The sequence below is a fragment of the Halyomorpha halys genome, unplaced genomic scaffold (assembly GCF_000696795.3).
Source record: "Halyomorpha halys isolate HHAL.00 unplaced genomic scaffold, Hhal_1.1 Scaffold406.1, whole genome shotgun sequence".
Classification (NCBI taxonomy): domain Eukaryota; kingdom Metazoa; phylum Arthropoda; class Insecta; order Hemiptera; family Pentatomidae; genus Halyomorpha; species Halyomorpha halys.
In genome coordinates this window covers 284,785-302,734 of record NW_027114496.1, presented here as the reverse complement: position 1 = coordinate 302,734, position 17,950 = coordinate 284,785, and the positions used below count along the sequence as shown (strand labels likewise).

The 17,950-nt window shown below is 29.0% G+C and overlaps 1 protein-coding gene across 1 annotated transcript in view; it reads right to left on the bottom strand.

The window, feature by feature from the left end:
• LOC106682327 (discoidin domain-containing receptor 2) overlaps positions 1-17,950 on the bottom strand; it is a gene marked incomplete at its 5' end in the record, with an annotated part of 358,564 nt that overhangs the window by 107,913 nt on the left and 232,701 nt on the right. The window contains 2 exon segments of the mRNA XM_067051700.1: positions 239-427; positions 14,990-15,137. Coding sequence (XP_066907801.1) covers positions 239-427; positions 14,990-15,137 — 337 coding nt within the window.

Sequence of the window (17,950 nt, the reverse complement as noted above, 5' to 3'; positions counted from 1 at the left end):
TTATCCTCTCCGTTATTAAAATTTTAGCCCAATTAAAATGCTAATTTTGAAATATCATCCAATTAATTTCTTTACTTAGCTTCAGTCCAGAATCTGATTATGAGCTCCTCTATATCTTTTATATTGTTTCTTTATACAAAGTTATATATTTTAAATTCACAATTGCTATTATTAAATTTAATAATTATATATTAGGTTTATATATGTTTTGCAATATTTTAAAGAAGTTACTACTTACTCCTCATTCCTTGGCCATCTCTTGAATCTGGATTATCTCTCGTCTCGAGTATGAAGTCATTGGGTCCATAAAGACCATCAACCAATTGGCCAAGACCTCCCTTCATGAGGCCTCCTTCCAGGGTCCCGTCGTAGGAGTCGTCTTCAAGCCCGGAATCACCTCTGGACGTCGTGTAGCTGATCAGGCTCTCTGTGGAAGAAGACAGTACTTTACTTTTAGCGGTGACAATTTTTTTTTTTTTTTTTTTTAATATACGACAAATAAAAATTTAAAAAATAATATACGTTTTGCGATCATTATGTAATGTTTAATATATATCTTATTATTATTTTAGCAAAGAACTTTCATCACATCGCAATAAATTTGATAAATGACACCAAATAGTTTCTACTTTCGAAAAATGAAAAACTAATTACAAAAAACACTGCAACTTATTTAGATATCAGGTACCGCAAAATGAGCTGTGCTAGTTTTAAGGAATTTTTTTCTTTTTTATTTCTCTATTTAACTGATAAACAACACATTCTGATAAATCCAATACAAATGGGTAGATTACACTTCAGCTTTGTATGGGTCAGGGAAAAATTTAAGAGACTGGGGTACACTCTCGCCCCTTTTTCTAGAAGTAGATTTTTAAATTAAATCTGGTGCCTCATATTAGAAAATTACTCGGCCTATTTTTCTCACTATACCAGAAAGTGAACAATATCATAACTATCAACATAGTTACAACTATTCATAAACTCCTTCCACAGGATAAACATTGTTTTTGACAATTATGGAAGGATGTAGTTCAATATTAGAGGTACATGTTATGTTGTTTTCTTTATTTTAAGGACACGACGATTTATTAAAAGTTTTTTTTAACAAATAATGTTTCTTGAAAAAGTAGAGATATTATTATATTATAGAAAAATGTTTCTGAATATTCTAATAGGGCTGTGGAAATAATTTAACATTCGATTTATCAATGGCCAATACATAATATTTCCACTTAACAAATGTCTTGTGTTCAAAAATTCAACATTTTCATTATAATTGTTGTATATCTTTAGTGCGCTTGGCAATAGTTGGTTCAGAATCAATAAAAATTTAAAAAAATGATAAATGAAATAGAATAATGATACTAAAGAACATTAAAATTATATAAAAATAATCTTTCTTTTTTTTTTACGTCTTCGTGATAGGATCAAGCCACCCACAGCCTCCTTGGGATAAATGAGTAGTTACTGAAATAAAAAATAACTTACTAGGTATAAAATAAACTAAAAATTGAAGTTAGTGAGATGTTGGTGTATCTGTTTCTTTCAATACGATCCTGTTTCAGGACGTATACATTTTAATTACAACTAGAAACACGAATCTATTACATAATCTTGCAGTTATCTTAAGATGTGTTGGAAAATTGATTTCTTTAATTAACCAGAATTTTATTACTTTTTATAGCTTATAATAAAATATCCCTATAGAAAAAAAATCTTATAGGATTAATAAGAGAAAATCAGACTGGAAAAAATGGACAAAAATTTAAAAAAAATATATGTATTCATGAGGAGTACAAAGTCTTCCTATTAATAATGCTTCGTTGTAGAATAGTACTAAATTGTAATTTTAAAAATTTAAGGCTCTGCTCTAGAATCTTAATCTTTGTATTTTTATAGCGGCAAAAAGTTAGTTTATTTGAACAGTCTGGTTTCGTGGAAAGGAAATGATAAATAATAATTCTAAAAGTATCCTATAAAATATTTTTTTATGTTCTTCATCATTTTTCAATTAGATAAAATTGTCGAAAAAGGAAAAATAAATGATTACTGGACCAGTAACATAAAAAGACATACAATGTTCATTATTTGTTATTCAAGCATATATTCCTATATCATTTCTATAACTATAGCCTGCCGGTTAAGAATAGAATGTATTTCATTAATTTTATTAATTATCATTTTTATGGTAGTCTATATCAATATCTCTTACTTAACAAAAGTAATCTAGTCAATCAAAAGGTTCAAGGTTATATTCACTATCGAGTATTTAATAGTAGATAAATACCATTAATGTATTGGTTTCTTGGGGTTTAGTTTATGTCAGAGATTTGATTTATTTTTAAGTGCTTTTTTTTTTTCATTTATTTTTATTCTTATTTTATTTTAGTAAGCATATGATCATTCATTACTATTACCTATTGCCCATAACTGTGTGGCAGATTATAATATCTATTAATAAACAAAAAGTATGAATAAAAAAAAAAAAAGTTTATGTCAATGTTAGTGTTTGTTTTAGTAATTGGAAAAATTATTACTAAAATATAATTATAAGAATTATATAAATTATAATTATTATATAAATTATTACTAAAAACAAACACTAACCTTGATAAAACCAAAACCCCAAGAAACCAATAGCAAAATTCTAATCAATAACAAGAACAAAAACGATTACGCAATTACATACAAAAACATGGCAATATAATCCACAATTTTTGCCAATACGAAAGACAAAGAAAAAATTGAGCTACAAGCTAATATAGAGTAAGAAATTCCCTGGGGAGATAAATACGATAATTATAGGTGTTATGATTGAAAGTTGTTATAGTTATAGTTTTATAGTTGTTAAAGTTTTCTTAAAATCCTATAAATCATCACTCTTGTATAAAATATTGATGCTACAAAATCATTGATGCTACAGGTCAAACCATAGAACTTAAATCGTACATAGTTACCTTTTGCGTTTTAAGTGACTATAGTTAATGTAAACATGTCATATTGAAATTTATAATGATTTAATTATTAGTTGGAAAAACCCTTTGTCAGCTTCAAAGGTTTGTTAAACAGCAGCAAAGATCAAAGACACCAGGCAGATTGTTAAAGCCGATTCCGAAGCCACTGAAAGATGACAGCAATAGTTTGTCACCAGCAGGGCGGATTAGTTCCACAAAGCGCACTAGTCCCTTTAGCGTTTGTCATTAATTGGACTGGATGGGGACTCGTTGAAAGGAATTATATCATAGAATATTCTCCCGGCTACAATATCATCTTTCCATGAATAAATTCATGGTGGTTAGGCAATCTTGTGGGGTACTGTGGGGAAGAAACAATCAACTATCGGACACAAACTCTGCTCCGTATTTCTAGAAAAGATGTGATTGATCACACTATTTATTTAAATTTGAGGATGGTTGTTTAATCATTTCTTTTAAAGTGTTATTCAGCACAGGGAAAAGTAATCAGAAAACTAATTAATTAATTCTAAGAGTTATTATACCAGTATTAATAGTTTAATTAATGATATTTAACTAATTAATTTATATACGTATTATTACCTACATTATTAGAAGAATGTAGGGGAGGTATTTGATAAGAGATATCCTAAGGTGGTTAATTTAATTTTTTTTTTATCTTGAAATATAGGTAGGGAGAATATAAAATGGCGGATGTTTCAAAGCGATAAAAAAAACATTAATTTTTCTTTCGGAGCTCTATATCTTAAAAACTACCAACAACATTAGAAAACCTAAAAGAACATTATTTAAAGAAGAGTAAATTTGCTGAAATATTAGCCCTAATAGAGCTATTTACGTCCAATAGTTCTAGCTTTTTAAATGCAATATTTCATAAAAATTTACTAAAATATCAGTAGTTAGTTAATTTATTTTGAGAAATCTATATCTCAGGAGCTATATGACGTACAGACGTCTATTAGCAATCTAATTAAAGCTAGTTTAATGTAACATAAAGTAGTTTATTACCTTTACCTTCGTAGGAATAGTATTTTTCATGATTGTTGCTAAAATAAATTGATTTATAGTTCTTCGGACAAATTTTCATTTGCCCAATTTATATTCATATGTGAATGTCATAAAAACTACTACCCCTACGAAGATAAGTGTAATAAACTACTTTATAGTAAGTTAAATTTCCTTTATTTTAAGTGTTGGCAGACATGTGTGCGTCTTATGGGTCTAGAGATATATTTTTTCAAAAATCAAACATTTAATATGAACAACTAAAAATTAACATTTTGTGAGTATATTTCGTCAAACATCATAAAAACTACTACTCCTACAAAGATAAACATTATTAACTATTTTGTAGTAAATTTAATTAGCTTTAATTTGAGCGCTGGCAGACATCTGTACGTCCAATGCTTTCTGAAATGAAGGTTTTCATAAATCAAACTTATTGTCCTAACAACTATAAATCAATTTATTTTACCAAATATTATGAACACTACTATTCGTACGAAGGTAAAGGTCATTAACGTCTATATATTCCATTGAACTAGCTTTAGTTTGTGTCCTACTTGGCTGACTCATCAATTAAAATAAAGTAATCAAAAATTGGGGTGAGATAACTGCCTTTTTTTCTTCCCGCCTTACATTATTGCTCATTAAACTAGCTTTAATTTTAGTGCTAATATACATCTGTACGTCACATAGTTCCTGAGATATAGATTTCTCAAAATAAATTAATTAACCACTAATCTTTAAGTAATATTTTTAAGAAATTTTGCTTTTTAAAAAGCTACATCTCGCGAGCTATTGGACGTAAATAGCTCTTTTAGAGCTAATATTTCAGCAAATTTACTCTTCCTTAAATAATGTTCTTTTAGATCTTCTTGTGTTGTTGGTAGTTTTTAATATAAAGAGCTCCGAATGAAAAATTAATGTTTTTTAAAGGTTTTGAAACAGCCGCCATCTCTTATTCCCCCTACCTATACTTGGTAGACTCATCAGTTTTGACTAGTAATTATACCTAGTTTTAATTGAAGTAATAAAAAAAAATTGGGATGAGATAACTGCCTTTTTTTCTTCCCGGCTCTTGTACTATACGGTCCGGGTGTGGTCAAAGAAAAACTCAAATAGTCGTGAAACTGTTGATTATAATAAATAATTAATTAACAAGTAGTTTTACTACTATTTGAGTTTTTCTTTGACCACAGAACGTCTTCCTTTAGTTATTACAAACGGTCAATCATCGATCTTTCAACTAGTATTTTGATCTTTAATGTATCTACCAGCTAATTTTTTTTTTTTAAATATTGAGAGATAGTTGACTCTTGGATGACTTATATAAGAAGATGATTGGGAGGTGCGGTCAAAATATAACTCAAATAAGTTGAAGTAACTTATTTAATCGTACCCACGTTTCGACCAGAATTTCTAGCTTCATCAGGGTTATTACCTTGAAATCTTACCGCCAAGCGGTATATCTAATCTAACAGCCCTGATGAAGGCTAGAAATTCTGGTCGAAACGTGGGTACGATTAAATAAGTTACTTCAACTTATTTGTGTTATATTTTGACCGCACCTCCCTATCATCTTCTCATATAAGTCATCCAAGAGTCAACTATCTCTCATGATTTAAAAAAAAAATTTAGGTGGTAGATACATCAAAAATCAAAATACTAGTTGAAAGATCGATGATTGACCGTTTGTAATAACTAAAGGAAGACGTTCTGTGGTCAAAGAAAAACTCAAATAGTTGTAAAACTATTATTTAATTTTCACTTAGTAGTGGTTAGTTGCAATTTATCATTTCAGTTTTCAGTCTACTCCAGTGGTTCCCAACAGGGGTTCCGCGAAATAATTTTGGAATAGGTAATTCCACCTGAACTTAACCCAGTTTTGAACTTCACCAGCTCAAATTTTCAATTTTGCACTTGTTTCCTATAGCTAACCTACCTTTTCTTTGCTGGTGCTGAAAATTTGGTATCATATGACACTTATTTTGTATGTTTTTGTTTAGTGGCGCAAAACATCATTGGTCATAAATTCCATTTATACCATATTTAATTTTGCTTACATTTTTTTAATTATATATATTTTTTGATTTGCTTATTTTTTTTCCCATTCGATGTTATATTTTTGTCGGTTAACCTATTGATTTTAAAAATTGAAACACTAATTCTTTTTTCTTCGTAGAGTTCATAATGACGCTCACTCCATTAGTGGGCAGAAACGAAAACCTGGCAGAGCTGAAAGCTGAAACAGTTTCCATTTTGAGATTCGCAAAACACTCATTTAGAAACAAATAGTTTACGAGTTTCCATAGATGGACCCGGTAAAGGGGCGGGATTAATATGGGATCTGTAGGGAGGAAGGGGTGAGATAAAAGCATTTAGTGGCTAATGTTTACATTTATTCCGGCTAATAGAGAGCTCCGAACTGCGGGCGAAATACGATGCAAATGGATCAGGCACTGCTGCTGTCGCATCAAAGAGCTCCCTCCCTATCTTCCACATTCTCTTTGCAGCCGAATATTATATTGATACTGCACATCGATTTGTCTCTTCTACTAATTATTTACTTCATTTTTTAATAGAATCTACCCAATGGAAATCTGCAATCTATCAAATTATATTACGAAAGGTGCTCTAAATAATACCTTCATAAATACGTACTTGATTATACTCATGGAAGTAACGTACTTATACAGCCAATTGCATCGGGAAATACAAATAGAGACAATAGAGGACTACATCAAAAAAAGGTTCATAAAGTTCCTCTCCCAGTTACCAACAGTTTAAGGAGCAGTGATCTACAACTTGGGAAACCCAACCTCAACCCGAAGACTGTAGTCCAGGCTGCTGCAGGATACTGTTATAAGTTCTTATTTATCAGTTCTCTTATTGTCACTCACTTTTACTGCTACAATATAATTTTATTTCTTAATATAAATAAACTTATTGGTGTATATAGCTAAGGGAATCGCTTGCTCGTAGCTACAAAATAAATAAATACTATAACTAAAAAAAGCGAAGAAGGAAATTAAAAGTAAATTCCGTGAAAAAAATAATTAAATAAATATAGGGAAGATTGGGAATACGTACGAGTGAAATTATTTTAATTTTACCGAATTCCTGAAATTCGGATTCTAACTGTTTCTTCTATATTGATCAAATGAGTTTTTAATACAATTGTTAAAATTTATAATACGCCATTTGTACCTAAGTATATTATCTATTATTTACTTATTTATTCATATATGAATTATGAGCGTCGCATTATAAATTGTGAGATATCCAAAAATCGCATAAAATGGCCAAGACTTTTGCGAAAGTATTATAGCACTACATAGCAAATATTAACGGATTTAGCTGGAACTTGATATTCTGCTTCTTGAGAAGCCCTTAAAAAACTACCCAATAGGATTTTCCGATAAAAAGCAAAAAAGTGCCAGGGGTGGGGAGCCTTATTTAAGCGCCCCTTCCCACCCGAGTCCTATTTCACTCCGCCCTTCAACTTGTATTTCAGTTTCTCCTTTATCTCTTTTATTTTTTTTTCCTTTCGAGTTTTCCAATGGATTGGCAGTCGGTTACAATAAATATATAAACTCTGAAAAAATTTCTTTTGCGGATGATTTGTTTTCTTTTGTTCTTTTTTTTTGTTTTTTTTTTGGTTTTTTTTTTTTGTTTTTTATCAAGGCTGTTCGTATAAGGTTCCGACATGTACGGGAATGGTATTTAATTGGATACCTGAGCTCCCGAAGGATGTTTTCTTTGGAGAATTCGTTAATTAAGAATTTAATTGGAGCAACCGTACTCTCTTTAACTATTAACTAAAGTTTTAGGACAGCATAAACTCAAAATAGGTTAGACAATTTAAATGCATCCCGGTAAACATTTTTAATATTTACATTTTGGTTAACATTAATACATATCTATATATCTAACGAATAACAGATAAAATGCTTTAACATCGGATCTTTGGAGGTGTTATAGTTATAGCTACAAGAAATAAACAATTTTGTTATTCAATTTGGAGATAGAACATTGCGAAAAAAAAATTGATCAAATAATTGTTTAATCTTTGTTTATTTTTTAAGGAAACCATTTGTCACATAAAAGGGGAAATATTATTTGTTTATTTTTTACTATTATATGAGAGGTCAGAGATGATTCCTTAAAAAAATTAAAATTTTGAAAAAATTGATTTCTAAGATTTTAACATAATTTAGGATTATTTATTTCTACGTTCTCTAGCTATAGCGTTGTCTTTTAATTCAAAATTTTGTATCTTATTTTATTTTTAAATATCCTTATTTAATGTATAATTATATAATTAATAATTTAGCTAATTGAGATTAGTTACTTTTTTTATTTGTTATTAATGGATTATCTCTAAACTAGTTACCATGTTGTTTATCGATTATATGTAAACCAGTTTTACTAATTTTATGTTTTATTTTAGCAGCTTACAGTATTTTATATGAATTAATCTCTTATTGTGAACTCTTATGCGGAAGATGAAAATAAATTATTAGTATTGTGTTTACGATTAAAATATATATTTGTGTGAGATCTCTTGCGTTTATATGAAACTTATATTTGTTTGTTGACGGTTTCATTATTTTAAGATAAGGAAATGCCATATGATTGGAGAAAATTTCCCTAAAATGAAATATAGCTTAGTTCTATTTTATTCAATAAATATGTTATGTCATTTTATTTATTGAGAAAGGAGAAACGTTTAACCATTTATTTGATTCAGGCCAATTTGCTCTACCGCACCGAAATATATTTGGCTTCAAAATTATTTATTGAAATTTCTAACAACATAAACTGAAACTAAAAAAATACAATAAATTATAATGACGTAATATTTCTACATTAGAGGGTTATGAGTTCCTCTTCAATCCAGACTCTTGGGAGGTTAACAGAAATTGAATAGTATAAGAATGAAGCAAGGTCGAAGAATCGAGGGTTTGAGTGGGTGAGGAGTGATTGTGATCTTTGGTTTGGGACAAATTTCCTACATAAGGAACATTTAGATCATTATGGATGATTTTATTTATGACATAGTAAGAAACTTTTACAAAGGATTTTAGGTTGTAAGAGTGAATACCGCTCAACTCCGTAAATCCAATTAAACCTTATTATCGTCATATAAATGAGTTTTTAAAAAATTAATTGGGAGCTTAGACCGTTTTTAATTAAGTGTTGAAAGTGAAATCGACGAACAGTTTCCTGTCTTTTTAGTCTTGTATAAGAATTTCAAGTCAGCCCTTTGTCCAGATAGTCCTGGATAGCAGATCTGTTCAGTACAGATAAGTTCAACATTAATGAAGGGTTGTGCAGTTCAGGAATATTTTTGATTCTTTTAATATCTATAATATTATTGGTCAAGTTATATTATGAAAGTAAAAAAAAAAGTTGAAAAATAATAGACTAATTAAAAACAACTTGTACCTAGGTAAGTAAGCAGATAAGCGAAATAATAGTTGAAAAACAACAATTATTAATTAGTAACGTACGAAGTAATTATATTATCATAACCTTTTTCTTTCAAAATCTTCTTAAGAACAAAATTTTGAATTTTCCTTATGAATTTCATTCATTCAAAACACCTTAAGGGAATCTTAAAAAAAAAAAACTTTCATGATCGAGCGTTCATTGTCAATTGAGTCGATGCTACACTTTCCGATATGAAGGCTACAATAGACTGTGATATATGCTGAACCTAGAGCCTTCAATTAAGGAAGGTCCAGGTACCCACCGTGGGAGTAATGGGTCGTTATGGACTAGCTTTATAAGGCTCCTTTGACCGTAGGGCACTTTAGGCAAGAAGCCATTAAATTAGAGTTGACCAAACTGCTCTTCAATCTGTCTTCGTCCTTTACCCTTTGATCACTAGGTACTAAAGAGTTATTATTTTTTCAGCTTGAAACTACTGTTTGAACTACAATAAATTACGTTTCATACAAACTACTATTATTAGTTTTTATCACCTTGTTTTTACCGACCTATTTCCAGACCTTGATGGATAGGTTTCGATCTCAAACTAGAGTTCAACAGTAACAGTAGAACGTAAGGTAACTGAATCTTATGATGAAACACGCTAAACCATGGTTTTGAGGAAACACCGAGGTGGCTGCACCGCTCAAGCATGCTTATACGTTTAAAGTCATTTTTAGAGGAAATGCTCAAGCAGTTGCAGAGAGTAAAGCATGCTTGAAAGTTGGCTGATATGTTCAGACAAAGCACACAGAGACTTCCCAAAAATGTATTCTTAAAAAATGAACATTAGACAAAAGTTAAGATCTACAAAGAACCTCCACAGTATTTCCTCTGTGGGTAGCTAAACACATCATGCATGCTTAGCTACTATTTGAAAAAATGTATTCCTAATAAAAATTGTTATATAATTTTCAGGAGGCATATGAATTTTTTACATTATCAATTTCAGTAAATACAGCCTAATCTAGTTTATTTTTCGAAATTATATATTTGTTCAGAGTGTAATTTGTACCTTATAATACAAATTTATCTTATGTTATAATGCGATGAATGTAGCATAAAGATAAGCAACTAATATGATCGCATTAAATGTAAATAAATATTCCCAATTATTTATCTATATAACTAATTATAATTTTCTTCTTAACCCTATCTTTTCTGTTATTCCCCCATTTAACAAACATAAAATAAAAATACAAATAATAAAAAAATTAAATAAAATAATAATTTGAAAAAAAAAACCTCAACAGGATATAACTGTATCCTTTAAATTTAATTAATATTTAAAAAGCGAATGAAATTGAAAAACAGCATCGAACCCTCCACTCCCACCCTCCATGGTAGCCTTACTTATCTGACTTTCCGAACAGACCATTATAGCGAGTAGGTTGGTCGATGTACGACATGTCACAATCTCAGAAGAGGAGATGAAACACAATAAAAAGGCAATCCTTCACCGGACCCGCCCCGCTAAGACCCCAGGGTTGCGACGGTCCTAATCACTTTTGAAATATTAGCTTAAAACAGCAAGAGGAAACTTTAAGATACCTTAATCGAGCAATATTTAAAACGCGTCTGAAATAAATTAATAAATGTATATAAAAACGTAATAAATGAATTTTAAAAACTAATTTATATATATAAGTAATAAATAATAAAATATATAATGTAATTTGAATGTGAAACCAGCATGTATTATGCAATTTATTATACTTCTACCAGTTTTCAATATGTATGTAAAATTATATGTTTGTGTGTTTAAAATTTACGTAACTCTTAACATTGGGATAAGGAGGAAAATATAGAAAGAAAAAGATAAAAAAATAAAAACGATAAATTTATTCTATTATGCTTAGGAACCATATATGTATATGAATTAGACGAAAAAATCTAACTAGGTATAAATATGGTATGTATTTAGCAACAAAATACAGTGGGACAGCACAACTTTTGTTAATAAGGTTTTTTTCTCTATTTTTGAGGTTTAAAAATATATTCAATGAAATTCAAGATTCAAGAAGATAAATCTATTGTCTTATTCAATAAAATTATCATTTTCTAAATTAGTTTAAATAAAAGAAATGAATTCATATTTAATTTGTAAACTTCTATCGAAGACTAAAATATCTCATTGCCCTTAACACAGAATAAAGACATTGAAACTTCTCCTTTAAGGGTTGTTATAAATTAGTAAAATCCATTAGTAGCTTTAGGCTGCTGATAAAGATAATTTATTACGAACAGACAGAGCCAGATCAAAGACTCTAATGTGATTAGTTTCCTCTTCGTCACGAGACTTCTTCCAGGAACATATGCCATCAAATCCTAAATTCCTTTTGGACAGTGAGCTTAAAATGGAAAGACTTCTAAAGTATGGTGGGTTCTCTGCAAAATGCGGATTCCTCAAAAGGGCATGTCAAAGGGCCATGTCAAACACTTGCAACATTAATTTATATTAACTCACTTCCCCCCTCCCAACTGCAATCGAACCGGGTAATGTTGTTTGGTAACAATGGCTCAAAGGTAATAACGATGATTGCTTCTTGTAAAAAAAAAAATCATATAAATTATAGATTTAATAAGATTTTATGACCTTTTAAAAAGATAAATCAGTTAACAAAAATTGTATTTTTACAAGATTAAATTTTAGTGATGTCCAAAGTCCAACAACAACATAAAAATCGTTTCCCTGTATCAATAATTGAAATATAAATCTTGAGCAGTTATGGAAAAGACAACCGGCAGTAATGGCACTGCATATTATAAATAACTATGACTCACGATTCATGATTTCAATGCAATTGTTTCTTTTTATCAACTCTTCAGTGTTTCAGAATCCGAACATCAAATTGGACGGTTGAAAAAAAAAATTATTCTAGATAAGATGACTTTAATTTTTTTGAGGAATTTTAAATATTTTTTCATCATGAAAAGCTCAAACAATTTTAATCCATTAACGATTTCCCAAAATTCGCGAATTGGTGACACGTTAACAAATGTTCACGATATTTTCTTTTTTTCTGCATATAGATAGCGAAACAACATTTTTCAGGATTTACGATGTCTTACAAAATCCCTAGTTGAGTTTCATTGTTCTTTAAGTAAGAGAACCAAACAACAAATATAATTATTTCTGAACAATTCTAGCAAAAAATTATTTACTAGTCTATAATAAAAACAGAAATACTAACCATAACGAAGATACTCCTTAATTTACGTTGGACAAAACAATGAATTCCCGGGATTTTTTCGTTTGTTCTATATTTTTCATGATTTTAAGCATTTCTTAATTTTTATTGCATGATTTTTAACGTTTCAACATTATTATTTCAAATTAAGGCTAGTTAATGTCCTATAAAGTAGTTTATGACCTTTACCTTCGAAGGAATATTAGTGTTCATGTTATTTGCTAAAATAAATTGATTTATAGCTGTCCGACAATAAGTCTGATTTATGAAAAACTTTATTTCAGAAACCATTGGACGTATTTGGATGTCTGTCTGCACTCAAATTAAAGCTAGTTAAATTTACTATAAAATAGTTAATAATGTTTATCTTTGTAGGAATAGTAGTTTTTATGATATTTGACGAAATAAACTCACAAAATGTTAATTTCTAGTTTTTCGTATAAAATGTTTGTTTTTTGAAAAAATACATCTCTAGACCCATAAGACGCACATATGTCTACCAACACTCAAAATAACGAAAGTTTACTTACTATAAAGTAGTTTATGACACTTATCTTCATAGGGGTAGTAGTTTTCATCATAATCACATATGAATATAAATTTGGCTAATGAAAATTTGTCCGAATAACTATAAATCAATTTATTTTAGCAAATTTCATGATAACTACTACTCCTACGAAAATAAACCTCATAAATTACATTATTGCTCATTATACTAGCTTTAATTTTAGTGCGAATAGACATCTGTACGTCACATAATTCCTAAATATTGATTTCTCAAAATAAATTAACTGACTACTGATATTTCAGTACGTTCCATACCACATTTTTATGAAATGTTGCTTTTTAAAAGTTATATCTCGAAAACTATCTAACGTAAATGTTAAGGCTTTTAATATAGTATATTTACTTTTAATGACGTTTCCTTAGTTTTTCTTGTGTTGTTCCTACTTTTTAAGATATAGAGCTCCGAATGAAACAGCTGCCATTTATTTATTTATTTATTATTTATTCCCCCTACCTATATTTATTTGATATTTCAGTACGTTCCATACAACATTTTAATGAAATGTTGCTTTTTAAAAAGCTATATCTCGAGAACTATTGTACGTAAATAGTTCTATTAGGGCTTATATTTTAGAAAATTTACTCTACTTTAAATGATGCTCTCTTAGATTTTCTATTGTTGTTGGTCGTTGTAGAGATAAAGAGCTCCGAATAAAAAATTAATTATTTTAACGTCTTGAAACAGCCGCCATTTTTTATTTCCCCTACCTATACTTGACAGACTCAACAATTCTGACTAGCAATTATAGTTAGTTTTCCATTGAGTTATCAAAAATGGGGGTGAAAAAACTGCATTTTTTTCTCCTCTTGGACTCTTGTACTATAATAACAAATAAATCGGTGTAAGCCTGTATTTAACTATTCTTATTGGAATCCTAAAAATTAATGGAATATGAAAATTGGAAAATATCAGAAATGAATGATATATGACTAACATGAATGGATACATAAATATCCTATTAACATTACGAATACTTGAAGAAATATGAAAGAATATATTCATGTCAAAATAATTTTCATCCTCGTATTGATAATATTGATAATTGATAAATAATTTATCATATTGATAAATCCTAATCGAATTTATCACTATTAATATTTAATTTTATTATTTTTACTGCATGTTTTCTTTCTTAACCATGTACTCGCTTACATTTGCAACATTATCTTTATAAAACAACTGCATTTTATGTTTTAACAATTATGTAACTACTCGACTAACACAGGCCATCGATATTTATTTTCTAGTTTAATAACCTGTAGCGCACTTGCTCAGCCTCCACTGACTCACTACCAGTGATGCGGCCTGAGGGATGTGCTGGGATCATTTGAGCTCTGCTCTACCCCTCACACGTGGGGGATAGAGTGGGCTCAGGGATCATCAGGTCGATTGTGTAAATATTGTATATTAGAGTGTAAATGTGACTAGAGACTGTATTATTTTATCATTATGTTATTTTATTTATTTATTTTTCATACACATATTTTGGTTATGTTCATTTTATATATTCTTCTGTTTGTATATATTTTAAGTTTTTTTTTTTCATTCATTTATTTATTTTATTTCATTTCAGTATGTATGAGATCATTCAGCACTATTGCTCACAACTGTGTGGCAGATTGTAATATCTATCAATAAAAAAAAAGTTAAATAATATATTTACTGTAGCTGATATAATATTGCTTTTTTCATAGAGGAGTAATTTATATTTATTTATTAATAGCTATCAGAAACAAATCATATTATAAATGTACACTTACGCTCCCATGGGCACCCATAGATCTCTACCCTCATACAGACAGTCCTAGGGTGCTCACTGTAAGGGATGAACCGGACTCGGCTGGCCACGAACGGTTGCTCCAGGTCTTGGACGACAGGAAGGTAGGTGTTGGTGTTACCGGACAGTATCTAAAACAAAAATTATAAATTAATTATTATAAATCCATAACGTACTCACATTAAAATAAGTAAACTGTGATAAAAATATCAACACAACTTAATATTAAATTTCTTCCTAAATGATAATAATGAATTATTTCAACTTATTCAACAGATTTTTTTCTTATTCCTAACGAAAAGTTTCAAATTAAACACTTTTTAAATGCATACATGTAATCCATTATCTTTTATGAAATACAATTATATTAAAATGGCATAAACCTGTTAGATATTAGCTTTAGTTATAGATACAGTAGTTATAAATATCCACTAATAATCCTCATGTAATTATTTTTCCCTTCTTCGATAATACTTATGATTTCTAAACTTGAAATGATGTTATTTGCTAAGAACTTGTAATATATATAAATATACAGTGTTTAATCGCTATAAAATTAGAACTAATCGTGTAATCCTTAATACTCTTGAAACATCTACTAAGTAATAAATAACACATATCTTAGGGATGGTATTACAGTTAGGTAACTATAAATTGTCTAAAATATTATTACAGAAAAATTCTATTAGGTTAGGGTCATAGAATACTCCAACTAGTTAACTATTGAGCATTAAACCATTTAGCTCCTACAGAAATTTAAATATATTCCGATTATTTCATGCAATGTAGAAATTACCTTCTTGCTAAAAAAAAAAATTTACTTTCCTTCTTTTTTAAAAAATACGTTTACTTGCGATCTGAAAAAAATATGTTTGGTATAAATTATAAATTTAGTATTGGATTATTTAATTGTACGTTGTAAGTTTGATGATTTTTATCATTTATAGGGTTTTATGTAGTAAAAAATAAATCTAGTTTTTGATAAATATTCCACACGTTTATCTTAAATTATATTTTAATATTTACCACTTTTAAGCAAATAGAGATCTGACACATTGTTACAATCATCACTTTATTATTAATCAATTAATTCGCAGTGAATAGAGATAGATGAATTTTAATAGGACCAATATTAAATTAAAAAAAGAATCTAGATCATTTATGAAATATAAAAATTTCAGCAAAATGTATGTGCACCATATTGCTACTGCAGATGCTGGTATCTGACAGATACTTGATATTAATAAAAATTAATCCTAAAAATATTGTAAAATTTCCAATGGAATAAAGAATGAAACACCTCATAATTTATTGTTCATATGCCCAATAAATAATAATTTGAGGATAAGAATTTTACAGGAAATTCATTCAAACCACAAACGGTAGATGGTATAATGGAGTTATAATATTTCATTTCTCATATTTCAAATAAAAGAGACTTGGTTGAGTAAGTTGATAAAAAATAATCTTATTATAGAATAACATAATAATTTAATAGTTTTTATAATATGAAATTAGTTTTATATTTATTTAATTTGTTATAGTTTTAGTAATTGAATATTTATTTATATTACTTTTTTTTTTGGAATTTTATAATACTGTTACTGATTTTCAGTGAATCTATGTTATTGTTATTCCGTTATTATTAATAATTTATATTTAACCGTAAAAAAGTAGTATTTAATGATAAAAAAATTAACAATGTTTGGTTTGTTTAGAGGCCAAATTTGTTTAGGAGTATTCACAACAAGCAAATTTTATATAAACAAATAAAAATACTCCAATGAATTGAATATGTTGGAATTAATTTGTTTCTTATGAAACAAATTATAAAAAAGAATTAGGTCTAAGTTTTCTGAAAATTCCCAATGTCCCCGATTAAGGAGTGGCTCTCTCTAGTTAATCTAACGAAAAATGAAAAATCGAATTCAATATCCTGACCGCAAAAGAAAACAACTTAACTAATATAAAAATTAATTCAACAACGTGGACCCCGTAGACTGCACTCAAGGGGAGTAAGTTTCAATAAATGGTGGTGCGTACATTATAGGAGGGGGGAAGGGTTTGGTATTCAGGGCACGTCATATTATTCCATCCGCTTCTGTATGCAAAGTGAGCTCCTCAATCTTGTTAATGTTGTTCCTTATTCCGGGTATTGATTCGTTTTTATAAAGGAAAATAAAACAGGGAGAGTTCATTGTTAAATAAAAATAAATTATAAAAAAAAGTATTGAAAGTTCATTATGAAGTGGTTTAGGCGAAACTTCATGTTGAAGTTATTTGGCAGTAACTAACAGCTGTTTCCTTCATCTTTCATTCACAGAACTATATCGAATTATTATTCAAGCTTCTTGTTCTGTTTCCTATCACGTCTTTCTCTTTTAAGACGATTAGTAAAACTTATTTTTAAGTTAAAAAATCCTAATTTTCGTAAAAATTTCACCGTAATTAAAACCTTCATATTTTGAATAGTTTATTCTTTACAAGTGATCTATGTATAATTGTAATTTTCATCTAACTAGTATCACGTAACTTGATATAGAATACGGATTTAACTGAACCTGATTTTCAGTTTTTTAAGAAAAAACGATAAGTCCAAAATAATATTTTTGTCAAAAGCTGCTTAACTAATTAAAAATAAAAGCTGATACATTAGATACAGAGGGTAGGAGCAGGTAGGCTGGATATAATTAGGTATAGATAAAGCCGGACGATTAGAGTAATCGGCTCTGCGGCACTCCATCAGTCGAGCAGGCGATAGCTGGCTTACGAACAATTGGCTTTGTAATTGGCTAGCTGGATTCATGGATCGGATGCTCCGGCTTACTTGTATCCGAATCTCTATTAATAACAGAAATACACTAGGGAAATCAGTATTATAAATCCATACAATCCTTGGCAGTATATTTTTCAATATAACCAATATTTAATCTTCCGAAAAAAA